Source organism: Notechis scutatus, chromosome 7, assembly GCF_049901735.1.
Source record: "Notechis scutatus isolate UNSWTSFEM ecotype Mainland chromosome 7, rNotScu1.2, whole genome shotgun sequence".
NCBI classification, from domain to species: Eukaryota; Metazoa; Chordata; class Lepidosauria; order Squamata; family Elapidae; genus Notechis; species Notechis scutatus.
Window position 1 is genome coordinate 484,274 of NC_142015.1, and position 22,945 is coordinate 507,218.

Genomic DNA, 22,945 nt, shown 5'->3' on the forward strand with positions numbered 1-22,945 from the left:
CTGCCTCTGCATGTCCACAAGCCCAAAATTGCCCAGCGAATCAAAGAAAACTTTTGGCAATTTGGCCTGATACTTTTCTCAAGGACGCCTGAACTCTGGAGGATCCATCAGCCATCAGCCTTGCTGCATGTTTTGTTCCCCCTTTCTGATATCACCTCAGTTCAGCAAATGCTGATCTGCCTTTCAGGTCTTCCAACAATGCACACATCAGCTATGGTTTGGGCTGAAAGTGGGTTAATTTGCAGAACAAACCAAACCAAACATGGCTTGTTGTCCCTCAAAATCATTGAAAACAGAAGGTGCCTCGAGGGCTTTGGGTGAAACGCTGTGATTTAGAAACTCTCACCAAACTCATCTGAGTTTTGACAAAACCTACTCCTTTGTTTCTGTGTACTGTGCTGTTCCCATATTACACCACCAATGTCATGACTAATGCAGCCAAGGAGAACCCCAGAAGGCATCAGCCCTCCCTGCCTCCCACCTCCAAGCATTTCCTCTGCATAGAGATCACATCTATTACAAAAAACATCAGGCATTAAAAAACAGAAAAACCTGCTTGCTTTCTGATTGGAGATAGGATTCCTAAACCAATGTTTATCCTGAGACAGGTTAAAATAGGATTACAGCTCTGGCTTGATATAGTTGCAACATTTCAATGATGGCTTTGCTTAATTAGCAAATTAAACTCAATCACTCCAAAAGTGAAGAGCCATCTCCTTTGGGTCTGTTTCAGTTCTCAAGTGTTAAGTTCTGTCTCCTTAGAGATTTCAGTCCTGAAAGTTGTCTTTCTACAGGTGCACAACTCACCCGCCCTCAAGCTCTGGATTCAGAAATGAGGAGGGTCAGCAATATGGCAAACGTCATGGGAATGCAACCGGGGAGTTCTTCAAGTTGGGAGAAAGCACTTGGATCTTTGAAAACGCCGCGCAGGGGGTGGTCCTCAACTTCAATGACTTTTAAGATGGGTGGACCTCGATTCTCAGAACTGCCCCCTCCCTGTGTTGGCTGAGCAACTGCCGCGGTGGCTCCAACGCCTGGGTCCCTGGCTCTTTGTTCTGGCCACCCACGGACAATCCGGCTAAGAAAAGGGCACAGAGGCCAGCAACTGGTCTCTGAACCCCCAGCTGAGCCCCAGAAGAAAAAAAGCATTTCCCTCCATTCCTGAGCTAAATCTCGTTCGCTTCTGCTGGATTTGTTGCTGTTTTGTGTCTTCTATCAAGTGGGACAATGTCTTCTCACTGATGCTCCATTCATGCATTTCAAGAGGGCCCAAATCACCTGCTATACCAGGGTCTCCTTAAGGCTGGACAATTCAGTCTAGGCCACCGTTACATTTTATGAATGCCTAAGAGCGTAAATGGCCTCACTTCACTTCAGGGACTGAGCGAGGACACCAAATGAAGCCAGAAAATGGCACTGAATCATAACCATGAGTATACTAGGCAGCCCGTGCTCTGCAGGCTCATAGTTTCAGACATCTTTTCTTACCTAAGCAGAGAATGACCGCCGGAGGCAGGAAAATAGTGGTAATGGGATGGACTTCTGACTTTTTGCTGGTTTCCCTACTGAGTTTGTTTGTGAGAAGCTGGCAGGGAACGTCAGCAATCTTCATTCCTTCCTCCTTTTTCCCTCCTTCCCTTCCAGTCATTCTGTCCTTTCCTTCCTTCCTCTGCCTCTCCCTCCTTCCCAAGAACCGCGGTCAGAGCTCAGGGGGCTTTCCCAGTGGGGGGAGTGCACAGGGGAGTAAGTGCTCCTGCAGAGACCTGGGGCTGCACCTTGGATCTGCTCCCTCAGCCCCTCTCTCCCCTCCCCTCCCCTCCCCAGATGAAAGGAAGGGCTTCTTCATCCGGCTCCTCTCTGGCTCTGGGAGCAGAAAGGCAGGCCTGGGGAATCCTGTCCTTTCCTCCCCACTGGCTTCAGGTGTGACTGGGCTCCCAGGAATGTCAGGTATTTGGCTGCTGGCTTGTGGGAGGGTGTTCCGGCTTTTGGTATCTGGGAGACCACAGGGAGTGGGTGGTGCCCAGGGGCACCCCTCCCTGCCCCTAGAACAAAGGACTTTCTTGGCCAGATATTTCCTTCTGGGGATAGGGCCAAGGAGCAGCTCCCCAACCAGTTACCTCATTCAATCCCCAACAGCCAAATTACGGGCAGTTTGATCATGGGTGGGTGGAGGTAACACTCAAAACACTCACCCACACACATACACACCCAGGAGAACTGAGAGTGCCACTTGCACTGAAGAAAGAAAGGTGCACCATGCGAGGAAGGGAAGGAATTCCTTTCGGTAGCCACAAGAGGGACGGAGGTACAGTCTCCCCCGAAATCCACCTGTCTGCGGATGACAGGTGCTTAAACTTCCTTGCAACTGAGGATGGGTAGTCCTGCCAGTGTGCCTAGGGCTTGTTCTTGCCCTCGAGGGCTGCCGAAACGGCCGCGTGGTTTTCATCAAGCAAGTCTTGATGCTCCTGGGTTCTCAGTCCATACAGTCTGCATGGTGACACCTTTACACTGCCAGGCCTGGCCTGCACGCCTGGGTTTCCAACACTCGGCATCTGGTACGGGGCAGGTGATGGCGAGTCTTATAAGGTCACACGGACATCCTCTGACCTAGTTCCGAGTTCACACACCCCTGCTGCTGCCACTGCCAGGCCAAAGAGGCTGGAGCGAGTGGTGGGGTGGGCAGCAGGGAGGCAGCAGTAGCCATGGGCATCCCATTTTCACACCCACCCATCACCACCGCCACCACTCTCATGCCAAGCTCTGGGCCCAAGAGGCGGGGAGGGAGGCAGCAGAGGTGTGTGAAAACGGGAAGCTTCTGGTCATCTCTGCTGCTGCTCTGCGCTCAGACCGCCCACTGGCTTGCCCGGCTCTCCCTCTGGCCCTCGGCAACGAGTTGTCCCTCTGGCCATTTGAAGTCCTCCTGCAGCGACTTGGCAGAGGTGAGCTGGCAGTGGCCAGCTGGTGGCAGCTAACAGGTCGCACCGAGCTGGCTGGGGTGAATGTCTATGGAGGTTCAATCGTCCAGGTCATGATTGTCCCAAAGGTGCTTTTTCAACAGGCAACGGGACTTTCTGGGTTTTTCCTTGAAGATATTTAGCTTCTTATCCAAGAAGCTTCTTCAGCTCTTGAGAAGGAGAAAAAAAACTCAAGAAGCGTGGGAAGCTCTTAAAAATATTATCACAAAAGCCCAGCCCAACAAAATACCACTGAAAAAGAGGAAAAAAAGAAATCCAAGAAAAAAACCCAGCATGATTTCACAAAAACATCTCTGATAAACTGAAAGACAACAAGGATAAGTACAAAAAAATGGGAAGAGGCACACATAACTAAGGCACAGTATCAGCAGATAGCCCGAATCTGCAAAGATGAAGTGAGGAAAGCACAGGCTCAGAATGAACAAAGATTTGCAACAAAAGTCAAAGATAATAAAAATGTTTCTTTCAACATATAAATAACCAGAAAAAAGTCAAGGAAACAGTAGGTCCACTTAACAGAGAAGATGGCAAGGAAGTAACTGGCAGCAGAAAGCAGAGCTGCTCAACTCATTCTTTGCATCAGTCTTCATGCCAAAATAAACTCTAGCCCAACCTACCCAAAACCTGACTGTGACAGACTAGAAATAAAAATTAAAATAAGCAAGAAAATGGTTAGAGAACACCTATCTGATCTTGAATATAAATTACCGGGACCTGATGGATTATATCCCAGAGTTCTGAAGGAACCGGCAGATGTTATCATAAAATTATACCATATCTTTCAAAAATCCTGGAACAAAAGGAATTACCGAAGGATTGGAAAAGCACCAATGTGGTTCCTGTCTTCAAAATTTTATTTTCCAAACCACCAGAGGGCAGAAGAAACAATGGCTGGAAACTAACCAAAGGGAGAAGCAACCTGGAATTAAGGAGACGCTTCCTAACAGGACAGTGAGTGGAACAGCTTGCCATCAGAAGCAGTGGTGCTTCTTCACTGGAGGTTTTTAAGAAGAGCCTGGACAGTCACTTGTCTGCAATGGAATATAGGGTCTCCTGCTTGACCAGGGGGCTGGACTAGAAGACCTCCAAGGACCCTTCCAGCTCTATTCTGATTGAACTGAGATTCCATCCTTGCAGACGGGCGTTGTTCCCTAGTGAAGGTTGCAATGCCTAGTTTAGCTTCCATTTGGCTATCCTGAAAGAAACATGCTCCATATCTTGGCTGAGAAGCATGTTGAGCATCAACCAGTCCAAGGGCAGATTTTGTGCCTCGGTTTTGCACTCAGAAGTGTGCAGCAGCAGCTGCTCTTCCCCGCCCTTTCTCTGGAAGGCCTCTGGGCCCACTGAGTATGCCTGCCAGTTCTAGGCCCGTCCTGTAAATTGCTGGAGAAAAGCAACAATTATTTCCAGAGCTCCAGTGGGGGGACCTTTTGCTGTGGAAGGTCCCTGCATGGTAAATGATCTCTGGTGGTTTCAAAGTTGTCTTTTGAAGGCGCTCTCTTCCCCTCCCCCTCTGCCCCAGACCTACAAGGGCAGGTGCAGAGAGGCAACCGAGCAAAGGAAGCCCCTCCTGGGCATGGGGGGGGGGGGCTCTCAGCCGGGGAGCAGCAGAGCCAGAAGGGAGGGGTGGCTGGCAGAGCTCTGGATGGAAATCTCCTCATCCAGCCTGCCTGCCCTTCCGGTTGTCCACCCCCACCCCAAAATGTGGCCCTTGGAATTTAGGACTATAGGCAATCCTAAGTTGCATTAAGAGAGGGATACAGTCAAGATCAAGGGAAGTACTAATACCACTCTATAAAGCCTTAGTAAGACCACACCCAGAGTACTGCATCCAATTTTGGTCATAAAAAAGAGGTTGAGACTCTAGAAATAGTGCAGAGAAGAGCAGCCAGGATGATGAGGGGACTGGAGGTAACACATACGATGAATGGTTGCAAGAACTGGGTATATCTAGTTTAATAAAAAGAAGGACCAGGGGAGGCAGGAGAGCAGTCTTCCAATATTTGAGGGGCTGCCACAGAGAGGAGGAGGGGGTCAAGCTATTTTCCAAAGCACCTTTGTAGGCCAGATAAGGAACAATGGATGGAAACGGAACCAGGAGAGATTCAACCTGGAAATAAGCAGAAATTTCCTGACAGTGAGAACAATCAACCCCTGGAAGAGAAGTTGCCCTTAGAAGTTGTGGGAGCGCTATCACTTGAGACCTATGAGACTGGACTGCCATTTGTCAGAAATGGTGTAGGGTCTCCCGCTTGGGCGGGGAGGGGGGGGTTGGATTAGGTCCCTTCCAACTCTGATTAATACAAAAATAACAACTGGGAAGCACAAGAATAGCCAAAGAATCAGGGGACCAGGAAGGCCGCCATCTTGACCGGGACAGAAATCTCCATGGAAGACCACAGAATTCACTCAACACTTGGAGGACCTTCAATGCACCGGAAGGAGGTTCTGAGAACTGCTGGAAGAGTGGAAGGAGCCCAGCCTGGCGGTTCAAAGCTGCTCCAAGAGGATTTCCCCCCCTGGCTTAACTTCTCGGCCTCTGTTGCCCTGCCGAGAGAGGCTGGGGCCTGGTGGGGCCCCGGGTCGGAGGACGGGAGGGGGAAATCCCTGGGGAGAGGCCCGCGACACCCCCGCCGCTCTCCAAGCGGAGGCAGAAGAGGACGCCACAAGGACGGGGAAGCGGCAGCCGCCACCGGATCGCCTTTCCCGAAGGGCGCCTGCCGCGTCTCTGCCCGCTCGGCGGCCCCTGCAGCCCCAAGCAGGTCAGGCGAGGCCGGCGGTGCGACGCCCCCGTCTCCTGGGTCGCGGCTCCGGGAAGCGGGGGAGGGCGGCCCTCGTCCCGCCCCGAAGGCCCCTGGAGGGCGGCGCGAGGGCGGCGAGCTGTCCGGCAGCAGCGGGTCCCGCCTACCCTCGCCCCCGGCCGTCCAGAGGACGCTGCTCGGGCTGTTCCCGGAGGACGCAGGCCGGGTGGAGGCGCCGCCGGGACGCTCCCGCCGCTGCAGCTCCCAGCGCCGGCCATGGTAAGGGCTTCGACGGCTGCCTCTCCTGGGCCGGTCGCGGAGCAGAGCCTTGTTCGTCCGCGCTCGTGCCCGACTTCCCGGAGGCGGCTCATGGCCGGTGACTTGTGCGGGCTCGACGGGGCTGGCCGGCGTCCTTGGGGTGCCCCGCCCGATGAGGCCGTCGGGCGGAGAGCCTGTTGCCGGCCTTGGAGGTTCCCAGCCGCGGCGGGACTCTCGCTGCCCACGGCCGGCTCCCGGACTGTTCAGCGGGGCCCTGGGCAGGCCGTCTGCCCGGTTCAGGGAGGAGCACAAAGGCCGGCTCCGCATGTGGTCCTGCCCGCCTTTGGAAGGCCGGGCCTCCCGCTTGCGATGCTCCGGCAGCTGCGGCTGCGCCCTTCCTAGACGGGGCGGTCCGGCTGGCCTTGTCCCAGGAAGCCCTGCAGCCCCCTCGGTCCGGCCTCGGACCTCACTTCCGAGGCCGGTGCCCGGGAAATGCCCCTTTGGAGGGTGGGGAGCCGCCGCTGAGCCGGCGCGTTTCTCGGTCTGGGGATCGCGAGGCCTTCCGGGTCCTTCGGGCAGGAGGATTTGGCGCTTGCCCGCTCGGCCTCCATGGCAAGCGGGCAACCGTGTGACTCGAGAGGCCGTCCTGGCCTTGAACCCCTCTCGCTCTGGAGGCCGAGCTGGCACCCAGGCCTTCGGGTAAGAGGCCAAGGTGTCCGGCAGCTGCCAGCCTGTGGCAGAAGGGCGACCTTTCGGCTCCTTCCCGCCTCCTCCGCCCCCCGCGAAGGAAGATGTGGGCAAGGCGGCGCTCGGCTCCCTTTCAGACCCTCCCTGGGGGGGTGCTCAGCCTGAAGCCCTCCGTTCCCCACTTGCAGCAAAAGCTGCCAGTCCGAATGGCTGTTGAATTGTTATGGCTAAAGACGTTAAAAATGTTTCAATGTTTGTCAATTATATTTAATTTAAATGCATTTTAAGTCAAATTTACTGGTTCTGCTACCGCACTCCCTGGGCTCCCTTGCAATGGGAAGTGGCAGCGCATCCAGAACAAGAGGCCACTTGGGGCTTTGGAACGAGCCACATTGGTGGACTCCTGTGGAAGTGGCTCGACGTCTGGTAGGCCCCGCGTTGGCTGGCCCCCCAATCCCGTGCAGGGGAACAGTGGCGACTCAGGCCCTGCTCCACCACTATCCTGTCTCCACCCCAGGCAGCTGTGGGTCCTGGCATTACCACTGACTCCACTGCAGGGAGAGCTCAGCTTGGGAGGGGAGGCAGTTTGTCTGAATGTGTTCAGAGCATGTTAGCCCTGGAGGTCAAAGCCACTGGCTGGTTCACTTGTCCCCCAGGACTTGATTGACGATCAAGTCCTGGGATCTGTGGCTGTCCTTGCTCTGGTTTGGCTCTAGAGTTGGTCCCACTGGGCCCAGCAGGCCACAGAGAGGCCCTGGGGCCGGCAAAAGCCTCCCGAGCTGCACCTTCAGGTTGAATTAAGTGACCGGTCGTATTCCTCCCATTGTTTGAGTCCAGACAATTGTGATATCAGCTTCCAGTCTCCACTGCTTGTCCACCGCCTGCCCCTGAGGGCTGGTGCCCTATCATTGCCCTGCCCATTTCCATGGAAAGGATCCAAGGAGGGCAGGCAGAGGAGGAGAGCAGCTTCTTCTCTGCTGCTGCGGCTCAGTTGCTTCCTCGGTCCAAGTCGTCTTAACTGCCTTCAGGTTAATCTCTCCTGCCCTCAGGAAGCTGCTGCTTCCTGGCAGGATCTCCCCAGGGCTTTCCTTGCTTCCTGTTGGCCAAAGGCCCGAGGAGTTGGCCCTTCCTTTGGAGCAAGGACGCCGGTTCCCAGTGGGAATATTTGCAAAGTTTCTGACAAAGATTCTTGTACACACTTTAAGGCACGTTGAAAACGCAGTCTCTGCTATGCAGCACAAGATGGGATTTTAAAATTGTTAATTGAAGTAAACGTACAGAATACATTACTTCAAACTAACGAGGCAAAACCCCCTTGGAAGAGAAGAGCTTAGGAAGCGAGTTCTGCAGCAGGCTGGACCAGCAAACGTGTCCCAGTCTGATGCAGAAGAAGTTGCAAGAACATGTCCTGAGCAGCTTCATGCCACACGGCGATTGAGCCAATCTCATTGTACACATGTTGTACTCTGACAATACAGGTAATAATCATCGATTCTCAGGCTGCGCTTCTGTAGGTTTCTGCAGGAAAACATCAATCCTGATACAGCGCTAGAATGACTGGCCGCTAACCTCTTTTGCTCAAATCAACTTGGAGAAACAGTTGGGGAGCCATTCATGCAGTGCATGCAAAGATCCACCTGGCCCTCTGGCCTACACCTCTTCCCACAAGCTCATCTCCACTTCCATCCCATGAAAGGGTTTTTCCTGCCTCCCCTCCAGAGACCTCCACAAACTTCCATCAGGATCTTCACCCACCATCAAGATGAACTATGTCCGTTTATGGACCCTCTGGTGAAGCTGCATAAAAGTAGCATAAAAGTAGCACCACAAACGGAAACTCTACTGACTACTGAAGTCCACCCTGAATGCCATAAAGCATCCGATCAGTAGCCCAACAGAGCAGAATAACCGAGTTGGAAGGAGGGACCTGGGGGGGTCTTTGAAATGCCGGAATAGAACTTGAGACAAGAAGCGGTTTTAAGGGAAGGTTACGCCCAACCAGAAGGCCAGAGAGAAGTTAAGGCAAGGATGAGTCCTTGCTCCGTCTGCTCCTCAGTTCGTGCCCAGTCCCTGAGAGGCTACAAGGTTCAGTGGTGCTTGTGGGAACGTGGAAGGTCTTAGCGATTGAGGAGGCGCCCCCCATCCAGGGCCCCAGCTTCCTTTGCGTCCGTGGCAGGAGGTTCCTTCCCGGGCACAGAATCTGCCCTGTGATTCTTTGGCAGCCAGCCAGCATTCCTTCCCTTGGAAAGCCCCGAGACCTCCCAGGCTGGCCTGCTGCGTCATCTCCGCTGCTGCTGCTGCTGCTGCACTTCAGCCGTGGCTTGGCTGCCCGCTCTCCTCTGGCTCCTGTCCACCTGCTGCCAAGGAAGACTTAGGGCAGGCAGGGGTGTCGGTTGACCAAGGCGGCTTTGGTCTTCTTCCCAGAGCCCAGGCGGAGTGTCAGTCAGTAGATACTGATGGGTGTTTGCAGCAAGGCAGCCAGGGGGGTGGAAAAAGGGGGGTTTCAGAGGGAGCGGCAATGGATGGCTGTGGGTTCCAGAACCCTTAGGGCAGGAGTGTCAAACTCGCGGCATCATGGTATCACATGACGTAGCGGGACCTCCCCCGGTTGCTAAACTGGGTGTGGCCAGTGCGTGACTGGAGTTTGACAGCCCTGGGTGACAGTTTACCCCCATTGTCTGGTGCTTTCTAGCCTGGTGCATTAACCACTAGACTAAACTGTCTCCCAAGTGTTAAATGTGTGGTACCTGGAGCATTCTTAAGGACAAGGTAAATGCAAGAAATTCAACAAGAAATGTATGTCTGGGATGTTTAAATGCTCAGCCTCCATTGCCTTTCTCATCTTCTACTTAAGAGAGAGACGCACGGCTGGCCTTCCAGCAGTTTTTCTTTGCAGAGAAAGGTCCATCCTGGAGCATGCCTGGAATGCTCACCTGGGGTGCAGAAGTGCCTCGCGGGCATCCTGAGCACACCTGGCGGCTCTCTTGAGTCGCATGGTCTTCGGAGAAGGCACCCCAGGGCCATCACACTGGCCTCAAAGTGGGCGCTTTCCAGCCAGTCCGCTTGAGCCTCCCAGGCGCTGGGCCAGTAGCCCCTCCCTCCTTGTACAAAAGCTGGGGGAATGAGCCCGAGTCGCACCTGTGACCAGCCTGTCCCCTTCCGCAGGGTGAGAACCAGCTGAAGCGGTGCCAGCAGGAGGCTGACCAGGTGACAGAAATCATGCTAGACAACTACTCCAAAGTGATGGACCGCGAGGGGAAGCTTAGCAACCTGGATGAACGGGCTGATGAGCTTCAGAAACAGGTATGGAGGCCTTGGAAGGGGAGGTGGGGATTGGGTGGGGCACAAGCTCTTTGTCCAGCGCCTTGCAAGGACAGCTGGACAACCCGTTGGGCCTACCTGCCAGTTGGCATTTCAGTGGGGTCAGGCCCAAGGAATACGGAAGAAGAAGTTGGAGGGGGCCTTGGAAGCCTTCTAGTGCATGAGATCCTAGATCATTCCAGGCAAATGCTTGTCTGATCTCCTCTTGAAAGCCTCCAGGCAGACCGCCCACCATTTCTGGAGGGAAGCAGTTCACTGGTGAATTGTTCTCACTGTCAGAATTGCTTCCCCTGAATTCTAGCTTTTCTCTCTCTCTCTCTCTCTCTCTCTCTTAATCTTCCACTCATTCCTTCTTCTCCCATCCCACCCCCAATGCCCATCACCTCCTTGCCACCTTCTCCCATTAGTGGATCAGTTGTTTCCTTGCATTTTTCTTGCTTTTATATCATGTTGAAAGTTTTATTATTATTGTTGACATTTGTTGCAAGTCTTAGTTCATTTTGAGCCTTTGCTTTCCTGACTTCATCTGTGCAGATTCAGGCTATGTGCTGGTAATCTGCCTTCGTTATGTGTGTCTCTTTCCATGTTTTGTACTTGTTTTTTAAATCTCTCGGTTTTTCAGAGTTATTTATGCAAGCATACTGGTTTAGTCTGAGGTCTCTTATTTTTCTTTCTCAGTGATTATTGTGTCAGAAAGAGCTTCTATGAGTTCATTTTTCAGTTTCCCAAGTGTCTTGTTTCCTGTTAAGATTTCCATCCATGGATCCTTCCTGAGCTTTCTCTCTTAATGTCCAAGACTCTAGCTTGACTTTGTTCTGTCCACTTTCTTGTTTCAAGGAAGGGGCTGCTAGCAGCCTCATGGGGGACCTTGGGCTCCTTTTTCTCAGCCAGGCCTTGAAATCAGAAGTGGTGCAGAGGCTGCGAGCAGCTTTCAGGCAGCCACTGCCTCACTCTGGAATTTGTGCCAGCTCTCCATCCCTGGCCACTGAACTCAAGCCAGGGAAGCCTTTCCAGGGCAGACGCTGGAATTCAACCTTGCCTGGATCTCGGCTCTTTTCAGCCTTTCGGCCTTTTGAAGGCTGACATTCATGATGTGGGCCTTGGTGAGTAATTCCCATGCAAGCCAGGGAGAGACCTTAGTGCCAAAGGCCCATTTAAGTAGTCTTCAACTTATGGCCACAATGGGGCCCCAGATTTCCACTGCTAAGCAAAACAATTGTTAAGTGAATTATGCTTCATTTTGTGAACTTTTTGCCACAATTGTTAAGGAAATCACTGCAGTTGTTAAGTGGATGTGGCTTCCCCCATTGACTCTGCTTGAGGGGCGCCAGCTGGGAAGGGATCCCAGAATCCAGGAAAGTGGAACTGCCATCAATACAGGGCAGCTGCTGGGTGCCCGAATTTTGATCATGTGACCATGGGGATGTTGCAGAAGGCTTAAGTGTGGAAAAGTCACTTTTTCAGTTCTGTTGTAACTTTGAACAGTCATTAAACGAACGGCTATAAGCTGGAGATTACCTGAATTCACCAGAATGAGATTGCAATTGTCTCCAATTGGTTCTTTTTAGAGTTCTGCCTTCACCAAGACCACCAAGACCCTGGCCCAGAAGAAGCGCTGGGAGAATGTGAGATTCAAGGTCATCCTGGTAGCCATGGTTGTGGCCGTTGTTCTGATCATCGTCTTAGCCATCACCCTCTACTTCACTCTCTCTGGATCTGGGAACCAGCGGGCTCCAGCACAGACCAGCGCTGCTGGTGGTGACTGATCGCTGATCCAATTCACCCTGGAGTCATCTTCCCAACACCAAGCTTTCAGGGGTGCCGGCCATCGGGGCTTGGCTAGGACCTGGCAGCAACCTTGACCCCTTGGTTTCTCATCATCATGGCAAGCAAGCCGATGGAGAAAGGAAGCAAAGGGCACAGCCCCCCTTGATGTCCACGACCTCAACACCAATAAGGACTCTCTGTAGGTGGGACAGACGGACAGGGGACTTGTGTACTTCCTGCTCCATTGTCCAAGTGTTATTGCAACGCATTTGTGCACTGATGTTCAGCCTTGGGCTACAGCAGTTAAACTGGGGCCTAAGTCCAGGCCTTGCATCTCCTGCCTTCAGCCCTTTGGCTAGGAAAGGCTCTGCTCCCCCGGGGGGGGCTCTGTAGCTCTCAGCTGCCCCTGCTGTCCTTCCCCTCAGCTGGGCTTGGGGAAGGGGGGCTCCCTGCCTTCTGGCCCTGGGCGGAACCTTTGCAATCTGTCACCTGAGGAGGCCCAGGTAGATGGGTAGATCGTCTACTTGCACATGTTTGGGGGCAGGAAAAGGGCCTCTGAAAGATCAACCAGCCTCTTTGGGTCCCTCTTGCTCTTCCTGCCTCAACTGGGTGGGAAACTGGCCCTGGTGGCCCCCAAGTGCGCCCCCCTTGGGACAGGTTTTTTTTGGGGTCCCTGGTCCTCTGAGGCCCCAAAGGGCCCACCGCTAACCATTAAGGGGTGTGCCTCCCGTCCCTCTCCTCTGGTCCCCATTTATCCATCCCTCTTTCCTGTATTCTTACTCATGTTATACTTATACCGATCATCTTGTAAGCGATTGACAACTCGGAGAAATAAATGATCAAATCAACTCGGCTGCTCGCCCTCGGAGCTCGCTTGGAGCTGCTTCAGCATCGGAGGACCCGGCGGGATCCTCGTTCTCCGCGGAGGGGAGCCGCCCTCAGGGCGCTGGCAAAGCGGGAGGCTCTGCGGGGCGGGAGGAGCTCCGGACCCCGCGGAGAGCAAGGAGGCGGGAGGAGGAAAGCCGGGTGGCCGCACGGATTGGGCGCCTGCCGGGGCGCGGGGCGGGGCGGGGCCTGCCTCCCGGCCCGGCCATGGCGTCCTACTTCGACGAGCACGACTGCGAGCCCGGAGCCCCGACGGGGGACCCGCTGCCGCCGCGCCGCGCTCCTGCTGGAGCTGGCCAGGTGAGCGGGGCGGGGCTGTGGGGGGGGGGTCAGCTCGAGCTGGGCCGCGGCGCCGGAGAGCCGGGCGGGCTGCGGGCCGCCTTCCCGGACGGGCGCCGGCTGACGGGCCTCCTCCCGCGCCCCCTCCAGGTCCCTCTTCCACGGCCTGGAGATCGACGTGGGCGCCCTGCAGGGCGGCGACTGGGACCACCGGCTTCCCCGCCCGCCGCCAGACGCGCCGTGGAGGGGCTGCCCGAGGTGCGGGTGGCCGCCCCGCAAGCAGGTGGGCCGGGGGCTCTTCTTGGGGGCGGCGGGAGGGGCTCCTGCCGGCCGGCGAGCAGAGGCGGAGCCCCGGGGGAGGGAGGCGAGGCAGCCGGTTTGACGCGGTCCTGTGTCTCGGTTCTCCCGCTCAGCGAAGGGGCTCCGGTGCCCGGTGTGCCTGCTGGAGTTCGAGGCGGAGGAGGCGGCGAGGCAGATGCCCTGCCAGCACCTCTTCCACGCCGGCTGCCTCCTGCCCTGGCTCGGAAAGGTGAGGCGCGGGCGGGGAGGGAGGGGAGGCCGCCCCCTGCCCCCGTCCCGGTGCTGAGCCCTCCTCTCTCCCGCCCAGACCAACTCCTGCCCGCTCTGCCGCCACGAGCTGCCCACCGACCACCCGGACTACGAGGAGTACAAGCAGGAGAAGGTGAGCGGGGGGGGGGGGCTGCTGGGCCGCCTGGGGCTGCTGGGGGCTTCCGGGGAGGGGGGCTCCGCTTTGGAGCGGGGAGGGCCGGTAGCGGGGACTTCCGCCCTCTCGCCCCGCCCTGGGCGCGGCGGCTGCTGCCGGCTTCCCTGGGCTGCAGCGGCGCTCTTTCCCTCCCGAAGGTCCGGAAGGAGCAGCAGGTGCACCGACTGGAGTACCTCCATGGCGCCATGTACACGTGACCCCCGGGGCCCGAGCGGCTTCCGGGAGAAGAAAAGCCCCCCCGCCAACCTCCTCGGCGCTTCGTCCTAAGCAAGCCCTCCGATGCGCGGAGCCCAGAGCGGCCTCTGAACAATGAAGGCGGGCCGGTCTTTGGTTTCCAGGCTGCCTCCCCAAAGGGGCTCCGTGCAAACCAGCGTCAGAGCGGTCAGTGGGTTTCTCTCCGCCCCCCATTGTCTTATGGCCTTATATCCAGCCGTGGCCATTCCCAGCATTTGCTGCAGGCTGGAAATTAGGCTTCGCCCTGAAAACTCTGCCCGCTGAGCCGTCACGTGGGGAAGAGGCAAGCTGCCAAGGAGAAAAACCGGGTGAAGGGCTATCTAGGAAATACATAATAAACATTCAAACAAAAGGTTCAAATGCCTCGTACTCCCTGCAAAATAGGCAATTCCCGGGATGATTCTCAGGGATCCGCCTTTTCCCAAGATCTTGCCTCTGCTGACTGAGCTGCATTGCAGAGATGTTGACTTGGCTGCTGCTTAACAAACCCAACATTTGGGTCCATTGAGGGCAGCAGGGAGGACCCTTCAGGTTCCCTCTGGAGGAGGGGTTTATCTCGACCTGGCCAGCTGGTCTGGAGGGGCCCAACTCAACCATCGTGGTCCTCAGCAAGTTGTAGCACTAGACCAACTTATATCAGTGCCGCTTTTTGTTTCCCTTACAGCCCTTTTAACTCGGCAGAACAAGGAATAACTGCTACGGGCAGCAAGAGGAATTTCATGGTTAATCTAGGGCACCAAGATGGGGCATTTCCCTGGGCAAAAGTATGAGTGGGTGGGTTGTCATGTCTGTGCACTGCCCAGATGTTGAGGCAACTTTTGATGTGGTCAACATCTGCATTCAAAAAGGGATCCTGCAAGGCAGAAGAGTCCTTGATGCACATGCCACTTGACCTTCTGCTGCTCTGGGGGGCTTTGTGGCAAGAAAAGTTTCTCCTCTTCCCACCCCCCCCATGGCAAAACAAAGACCCACTACACAGAAACACCCTTATACACCACACAGCAGCCTTCCTCCGATAGCTATTTGTGTATGTGTGTGTGTGTGGTATTCAGCTTTGTTCGGGTAATTTTCCCACGTCATTATATAATTCCACAATACAGAAGCCTGATGATGGCAGATGAGATTCTGCTGAAATGTTACTACAACTTTAAAAGCACAATTATAATGGCATGGGAAAATACCCGAACAAAGCTGAATACCATCTATATATATCTATTATATAGGTAAAGATACAAAAAAGTTCTACAAAACATCAAACCGCTTTACCCAGGGCTGAAGAGAAACTCCGTATGATGGGTGTGTGTGTGTGTGAGAGAGAGAGAGACAGTGGTGGAGGTTCTCTCTTTCCCGTGCTTTTATTTATTTATTTTTTAAAACAAATTTTATTTTCTTAAGGGGAGGGGTGTGTCTGCACCAGCGCAGGGGACATCATCCCCCAAATGAACTTGCTTCTGTGGCTTAAGCCACTCTTGCCTCGAGAGAAGACGGGTTGGCAGTGAGGCACAATGGTTGCCAGAGGAACCTGGGTTCTCGGCTACTCCAACAGGCACACAAGAGCACACTTTTGGCTTGGAGGCACTCCCTGAAGGGTGGCCAGAGGTCCAGCAGAGGAAGCGCGTCAAGGTGTCCTTGCGCAAAGGCTGGGCACGGAGGTCTTTGGGACTTCTCTGCAGGGTGGGGCCAGGCAGCAACGTATTCTTTTAAAAAAACCTCTTGCTACCAAAGTGGCCGGAAGGAAAGGCCGCTGGCCAGAGCAGCGGAGGAGGTAGGGCGGGCCTTCCCTCTCCCGCCACCTTCATATCATGGCAATGCTCTCCGGGTGGCAGTTCAGGTGGGTGGAGGTGCTGCTGCTGCCCGGGGACTTGCAGCCCCGGCTGCTGGAGTGCTGCAGGGCGGCCACCAGGGTCTCGTTGGAGACGGTGCCAAACTCGTAGCTGAAGGTTCCGTAGAACACGAGGATGTCCATGACGAAGACCCACTCGCAGATGGCGGCCAGGTGCTGCAGGAGGAAGCTCTGGTGGATGAAGAAGATGCCGCCTGCAGCCGAGTCAAGGAAAGGCCGGGAAGGAGGAGGAGGAGGAAAGGGCCTTGCCCCAGGGGTGGGGGGAGGCCAGGTGCCCATGCCAGGAGGCCCTCTGCCTGCGCTTTGGAGAGGGCACGCGGGCGACAGAGGCGGGCAGAGCCTCGGTTGAAGGAGAGAGGGGGCGAGGGGGCTCTCGGCTGCCAGAAAAGGATACTGAGGACAAGGGAGACGAAGGCCATGGTGGAGAGGAACACGCGCAGGTGGGCCATCCAGGAGTCCAGGGCAGAAGCAGCCGAGTGATAGGAGAGGAAGCACTGGAGGCAGACGAAAAGCAGGCCAGCTGGGAAGGCAACGCCGGCTCCGATGTAGTGAAGGGATTTGGCATAATCCACCTGAAGGTAGCAGGAAGCCCAAACAGGGTGGTTCCTCTTGGGCCTCTGCGAGCCGGCCTTGCCTCAGCAGCGCACCGGGTGACTCAGGCAGGGCCAAAGGGGGGGCTTTGTGCCCAGGAGGAGTCTGGCTCCAATGAAGCCACGGAGCCGAAAAGCCGCCATTGCCTCGTGGAGCACAAACGTCTTGCAACATCAGCACGAGCAGCTCAGCAAGAGGCCCAACAGCTAAGCCGACCGACGCCTCCAGTCTACCCTGGCAGCGCCGAATGGCCTGGCTAAAGAAGAGCTCAGGCGTGGCAACTTCTGGCAGCTCTGCGTTTGAAAAAGCCTCCCTTGTGGGGTGCACCAGACCGGCTCTGGCTGTTAGAGCAAAGGCAGGGCTACCGTGGCAATCGCTGCCGTCTTCCAGCCGGAGGAGTTCCCTGCTCAGGCATTGGTTTTTCTGCCTTGTGGTTCTCTCTGCTCCACAAAGGCCAAAGAGCCACCAAAGAGGCCCCTCGGGGCCAGGAAGCAGAAACGGCCCATGGCATCCCTAACCCTGCAGACAACTCTTCTCTCGACCAACCTGGAAATTTCCAACCACCACCAGGCCTGCCGCGTTGGTGCAACCGGTGACAAGGGCTGCTGTGTTCACCCCAGAGGCCTGTCTTTGCTCCAGGAGTTGCCCGTAGCGCAGGAAGCAGATGATGGCCACTGGGAGAGAGAGGGGGAGAGAGAAGAACAAATCTCCTCACCCTGCTTCCTGCCCAGCCCTGACCCTGCTGACCTTCAGAAAGCCACCCGTTTGCTAAGATGGGCGTAATGTGTGTTCTGGAAACTCCCCCTGAGTGCCAGGGGCCACCCTGCCACCGGCTTCTCCACTCGCTAACAAAATTGGGAAAAGAGAGGGAAATGAACACTTACCCAAGAAAGCTCCAACGTTCCCAATAAGGCTGAAGAGACAACTTTCGGGAGGGTAAGTGCCACATTTACTAAAGGGAAGGAAAAGGGCATTAGCACAAGATGGAAAACCAGCCCGTCGTCCTACAGACTTGCTTGGAAACCGCCCGATTTGGCAATTGCCTGGCACCGTTTCGTGACACCACATCAGGAGCAGCCGAGGCAGCCGCTGGCTCATCCTCCACAAGCGTCTTCCCACCTCACCTGATTAGAGGGATGTCTTCCAAGGTGCAGCAGCTTTTGGGGTAGCCGTGCTTGGTAGAATCAGCAGAACAAGACTCGTTGTATGACCTGCAGCCATTTGGACAGATTAAGCAGCATTCTGAGATTCTCTTGCCTTCCTCTCTCCCACGGCCCTCCTGCTTTCCCGCACAACTCACCAGTTCTCAACAGGGCACACGTGGTGGTTCATGACTGCCATGGCATAGCTAGAAGCAGCAAAATGGAACAAAATAGATGGTAAGGTAGCAATAACTGGGTAAGCCTGAAAACAAATAGTGCAGTTCCCCAATGTTTATGGAAGTCTGTTATCAATCTTCTCTCAGCTCTCCAACTGATGGCTCAAAGTTCTCAACCAATCAAAGCAACAATACCAAATCAGTTGATCAAACTCCTTTAATTCCCCCAGTATGTCTTTAATTTTCACCAAAGTGGCAGAGAGTGAAGCTTTCCGGCAGCGGCTTCCTTGGGTGAAGGAAATCCCAAGTGGTTCATATCACCAGACCCACAAAGGGTTTAGAAGAAACCACCTTCACTTCCCAAGGGCCAGTTTTGCGAGACTGAGGGTTACAGAAAATGGCTACGATTAGGGCATGCCTCTCCTTCACCTGCAACTGCTCATCTAGGTATTGCTCACTGATCTTTCCCTAGAGGCCTTTCAATCCGTGGCCCACTAAGGATATATAGGCAAGATCCAGTGCAGCCCGTTATCTACGGACTGGAAACCTCTATCCCAGAAGAACAAGCTACAAGAAATTTCTAGGAAACCACAAAACCTTATAGAAACTTCAGCCTCCTCCGAGTTGTGCCATTTGCTTAGAAAACCGGCCCAGCTGGAACGAAAACCCAAGTCACCCCCAAGCTTTCCAAGCAGCCTCCAGGAGACCAGATACGACCATGACCTTTGCCTGACGCCCCACAGCCAACTTTGGTTGCTCAGGTTTGCCAGATTCGTCCTTTGAGCATTTAGGATAACAATAAAAAGTTCCACATTCAGGTTCTGCCCTAGATGTCCATTAAAGATTTTGGCCTTGGTCCATTTGAAACTTGGGTCCAGAGGAAATGCTTTAAAAAAAACGGTTGCTGTAATCATCACAAAGTTCTCCACCGGGCTTGCATCATTTGGCTTCATTCACCAATTCTGCATTTTGTCTCCCAAATGTAGAGCTGTGGAGCACCCCAAAGCCATGAAGGACTTCCTGATGGCAAACCAACACCAAACCTTTGCACTATTTTGTTCTCCCTAGGCCATGTTTTCCATATCATTCAATTACATCAATGCAAACATTTTGGACCAGCTAAGAAATAATTTGATGCCAAATAAATAGAAATGGGAGTTATCTTCGTCTCACCTGGCTGACCTACTGTAGAAAATTAGGCAGTTAGTTCTGGGGAGTCCTTTCAAGCTGTTGGCTAGACAGGATGTGCAAAATAGAAATGCAAACCACTGACTGGATGGATTGCAACTTTAGATCCCCAAAGTTGAGTCTTATATTTTTTGAAATATGCGTTATTTCTCACCATTTGTATTTTGGCAATTGGTATAATAAGAACCTCAAGGTTAGGTTCCTGACATCCTGTGTAAATGTTTAGTGGTGACAGACAAAAAGAGACAAGGATGTATTTACAACGTTTTTTTCCCACAGACGAATCAGTATAAAACTACAAGTTTATTTCAGATATGATAGCAATTAATTTACAAAGAGCCACAACAAGAACTTTATGCTCCAGAAAATGTTTTATGCGTTCAAATTTCACATACATATCTTTTAAAAACTATTTCTTCACTAAAAAAATCAATAACAAGGGCTTTAACCAATGAATTTAGAAGAGCTGAGCTCAGTTCACCAGAGACAGGGAGAGACAAAAGAGCATGAAATATCAGATTCTGTAAGAATTATTGGCAGGATAATAATAATAATGGTTAATATATATGTCCCTTTAAGTCTGTACACTTCTAAAACTCTTGTTTCTGGAACCTTTAACTGGAAAAAACTGAATCATAGGACAACAATTTTTGAATCAAAGTACCTAAAATGGGCTTACAGAATTTATCCAAAATTCAGAACTCCTGTAAAATTACAATTTGGCAAATTTTATGAAACATTTTATGACATAAACACAGAACAATTTTTGACTTAATACCAAATGTCATCAAATATTTCCTGTGATCAGCTCTTGATCTCTGCTTGTACCTGTCATTGCTGAAGGCGTTAAGGAACCTGGTACGGAAGCATCTCTGAAAGGATAACCCAATGGGTCACAAATTGTCTAGTAATATTTTTTAAAAAGGACCAGAACTATTTAGACTTTTTCTAAACAGGCTTTTCCCAATGCAGTGTTAGCTATTTTATGTCCTTTGAACCAAGAGTATAAATTTGTATGCTCAAAACTATGATAACTATTAAGAAATCTAGTTGGTTTACAAAATAAAACTATGCACCAGTGATAGAATCACCTGCTAAAATTACAGAGATACAATGTGGAAATACAAAACTGATCATAAACTTTGAAATGTTTGGATGTTGGCTCTGGAGTGCTCCATATCTACTTTTGGAAACCCAGGTAGGAATGTGCGTGTGTACATACAACTACACACAAACACATCAGAAATAGACACAGAGAGATGATAAATAGATTGACAGACAGACAGATGGATAGATTGATGGACAAAGACCAATATGGGGATGCGGTGTAATGTGTTACGTAGTTTTATTTCCTCTGAACTGGAGTTTTTAAAATCAATTTGTATAGACCCCCGCCTCCTCACAATTTGTGACATGGCAGTTCACATAATTAAAAACAACTATAAATACAATAGAAAAGCCTTATTAAAAAGCAATAATGCCTCCTGAGCAGTTTAAAGCTGTGGTTTGCTAGGAAGCCCCAGCTGCCTCCACGAGGGAGGGGAGGAGGATGCATTTCCCCTTGAAGAACCAGCCTGGTCCCTCCTCTTGAACCCAGACTTCCACCATGCTGTCCTGCCCCAAAGGTCAGATCAAGAAAAAAGCTTGTTTGGGGGGCGGGAATGACACATGCGAGGACCAACCAGCAGCAGCACTGGCACCACATCACCCACTCTTGCAGGGCTGGGCCAGCCCAACCAACTATTGTACCCACATCCTCCCAAGAGCATCAGAATAAATGTAGCCATGATGAGCCACATTAGGCAACCTGGCACTGAATGGTGGCCCTCAGAACGTGTGGCATCTCCCAAGGGAAGCTGCTGGGGCGGGAGGAGGAAGTAGCCACAAACGCTTTGGTCTCCTTATGGTCTCCAGCACGTTCAACAACACCAACTTTTCTCATTCAAAATGCAGAAAACCATACCACCACCACCACATTCCTTTGGGAATGCGGGTCCTGATTTGGCGACCATTTGCTAAGTCATCTTTTGGGAAACGATTCTGTCAGCAGGTACCCAGGAGACCTGCTGATACAACCCTGCAGCTCGGGGAACAGCAGAGGAACCCCATGCTTCTCTGCAGGAGGAAACAAGGCACGCCAGAGCCCCCCCCCCTCGTGTGTGACCCAGCCACAATTCACAACAGCTCTTACACAATCCATATTCCAGTGATTGAGAAGATAGAGAGGCTGATAGGGAGGATGATCCACGCAGTCATTAGTGAGTGCAGAAGGGAGACCCTTAAGAGGGGGGAGGGGGAAGAGAGGAGAAGGGAGGGGAGGGGGGGAGGGGAGGGGAGGGGGGACCCAGCTATAGCCCAAGGCCTCCAGCTGGAACCATCCAAAGGCACCTCCTAGAAGAGAAGCAGGAGAAAAAGAAAACGGTAAGTCAGGGTCTAGCCCTTCCAGGACTAGATGAATTTGACTTTTGTAAGGCTATCCTAACACAGCAACCTAACTTAGCAACAGAGGGGTCAGTCTCTGGAATGCTCTACCTGACTCTGTGGTTTCTTTCCCAAACCCCAAAAACTTTAACCTTAGACTGTCTACTACTGACCTCACCCCTTTCCTAAGAGGTCTGTAGGGGGCGTCCATCAGCGCACCATCGTGCCTACCGTCCCTGTCCTATTGTTTCTTTTATAGATATATTTTATTTTTCTTATATGTATCCATGTATTCATAACTATGTTTTTACTTATACCTGTTATCTTGTAAGCAATGGACAAATAAAAATATAAACAGCCCGAAGGGTCAAGTCTCTTTTTAACCCCCAGGGCAGGTCCTTCCTGAGCTTCTCCTCTGGCCTGAGCCCCTGGGGACACTTCTCTGAGGGCTTCCTAGGCAGCATCTCCTCCCTGCGTCCCCCAAGGTCAGTTCTTGGACAATTGTCTGACCAGGCAAGTATTTGCTGAAGTTGCCTCTCCTCCAGATCAAGTTTCAAGACAACAACCTCACAAATCCCGGGTCTTCCTTCCAAGAATGACACCCAACGCCTGTCAGTTTTTGCCCCAAGTCCCAGCAGAATCCCCTCCGGCCACGGAGGAGCACCTCCCTCATCCAGGTGTCAGGGTTGCCCCAAAGGTGCTTTTTCCCCCCAAGAGGCAACTGGACTTTCTGGTTTTTTCTTTGATGACCTTTCGCTTCTCATCCCAGGAGCTTCTTCAGCTTCTGGGACGACAAAGCCAACACAAGGGATTTAAGGAGCTGCCAAACGTGGGACAGGAGGAGGCAGCAACGGAGCCCGTCCCCACGGGGAGCAAAGGCGGGAGGCCAAGCGCGCTCTCCCCACGAGGCCTTCCAAGCGGCTGCGCAAGGCAGGCAGGCAGGCGAAGGAGGGCGAGGGACGAAGGGCCAGGAGAGGCCCCAACTGGAGGCGGATCTCCAGGGAAGCCGGGAGGCGGCCGCCTTCAAGGAACCAGGCCGGCTCCCTCTTCCCGCGCACCCGCCCCGTCGCGGCGCTGCACCCTGCCGGCCCCGGCCAGCCCCGTCGCTCGGCCCCCGGCCGGAAGGCCTCTTCCGCGAGCTCCCCGCAGGCAGAGGCTCCGCGTGGGCGGCGAGGGAGGCTGCCCGGCCCCGAGCCGCCTCTCGGAGGAAGGAGGCAGAGATGCCTCCGCGGAGAGCAGCGCCCGCTTCCCTTACCGCTCGCCGCCGCAATTGCCGGACGGACCGTTAGAGGCCAGGCCGGTCCCGTCCGCCCGCTCGCCGCTTTCCCGGCCGGCCGCCCAGCTGACCAGGCGGGGCCCGGGCGGCAGCCGGCGGGGAGGAGGCGCGCGCGGGGCGAGATGGGAGGAGTCTATTCTTTTATTTTTATTTTATTTATTCTTTTATCTATTCTTTTATTTTTATTTTATTTTATTCTCCTATTCTTTTATTTTTCTTATATGTACCCATTTCATGTATTCACAACTATGTATACATTTATACTTATTATCTTGTAAACAATTGGCAAATCAAATAAATAAAAAAAATAAATAAATAAGTCGCCGCCGCCGCCGCTATCCCGGCCGCCGCCTGGGAGCCGAGCGGGGGGCGGCGCGGGCTCTTCCTCGGGGGAGCGGCGCCCTTCTTCGCCAGGGAGAAGCTCTCGGGAAGCGCCG

The 22,945-nt window shown here is 53.5% G+C and overlaps 3 protein-coding genes across 5 annotated transcripts; 2 read left to right on the top strand and 1 right to left on the bottom strand.

Annotated features, from left to right (window-relative positions):
* Positions 1 to 5,521: 5,521 nt before the first annotated feature.
* On the top strand, positions 5,522 to 12,601 carry VAMP5 (vesicle associated membrane protein 5; the record flags this gene model as incomplete). The annotated part of the gene is made up of 3 exons (XM_026684765.2): positions 5,522 to 5,995; positions 9,827 to 9,964; positions 11,551 to 12,601. Coding segments are annotated over 3 exons (810 nt in total), but the record flags the coding sequence as incomplete, so codon positions are not given.
* A 177-nt stretch (positions 12,602 to 12,778) lies between these two features.
* Positions 12,779 to 14,223, top strand: RNF181 (ring finger protein 181). Its single transcript, XM_087969550.1, is given in 7 exon segments — positions 12,779 to 12,916; positions 12,918 to 12,934; positions 13,064 to 13,128; positions 13,131 to 13,196; positions 13,327 to 13,442; positions 13,521 to 13,595; positions 13,775 to 14,223. Coding segments are annotated over 7 exon segments (474 nt in total). The 5' UTR covers positions 12,779 to 12,841; the 3' UTR covers positions 13,835 to 14,223.
* Positions 14,224 to 15,129: 906 nt separating this feature from the next.
* On the bottom strand, positions 15,130 to 22,610 carry TMEM150A (transmembrane protein 150A). Of its 3 annotated transcripts, none has more exons than XM_026684783.2 (8): positions 22,488 to 22,610; positions 21,003 to 21,202; positions 17,606 to 17,653; positions 17,430 to 17,516; positions 17,190 to 17,257; positions 16,852 to 16,979; positions 16,109 to 16,286; positions 15,130 to 15,908 (listed from the first exon to the last, which is right to left on the bottom strand). In XM_026684783.2, exons 2-8 carry the CDS (start codon positions 21,065 to 21,067, stop codon positions 15,667 to 15,669), a joined length of 816 nt encoding a protein of 271 aa, XP_026540568.1. In that variant the 5' UTR covers positions 21,068 to 21,202; positions 22,488 to 22,610; the 3' UTR covers positions 15,130 to 15,666. The 3 variants fall into 3 exon arrangements, with proteins under 3 accessions (XP_026540568.1, XP_087825677.1, XP_087825678.1); XM_087969551.1 differs by lacking the exon at positions 22,488 to 22,610 and adding an exon at positions 18,966 to 19,021 and having other exon boundaries at positions 21,003 to 21,174; XM_087969552.1 differs by lacking the exons at positions 21,003 to 21,202; positions 22,488 to 22,610 and adding an exon at positions 18,797 to 18,940.
* Positions 22,611 to 22,945: the final 335 nt, after the last annotated feature.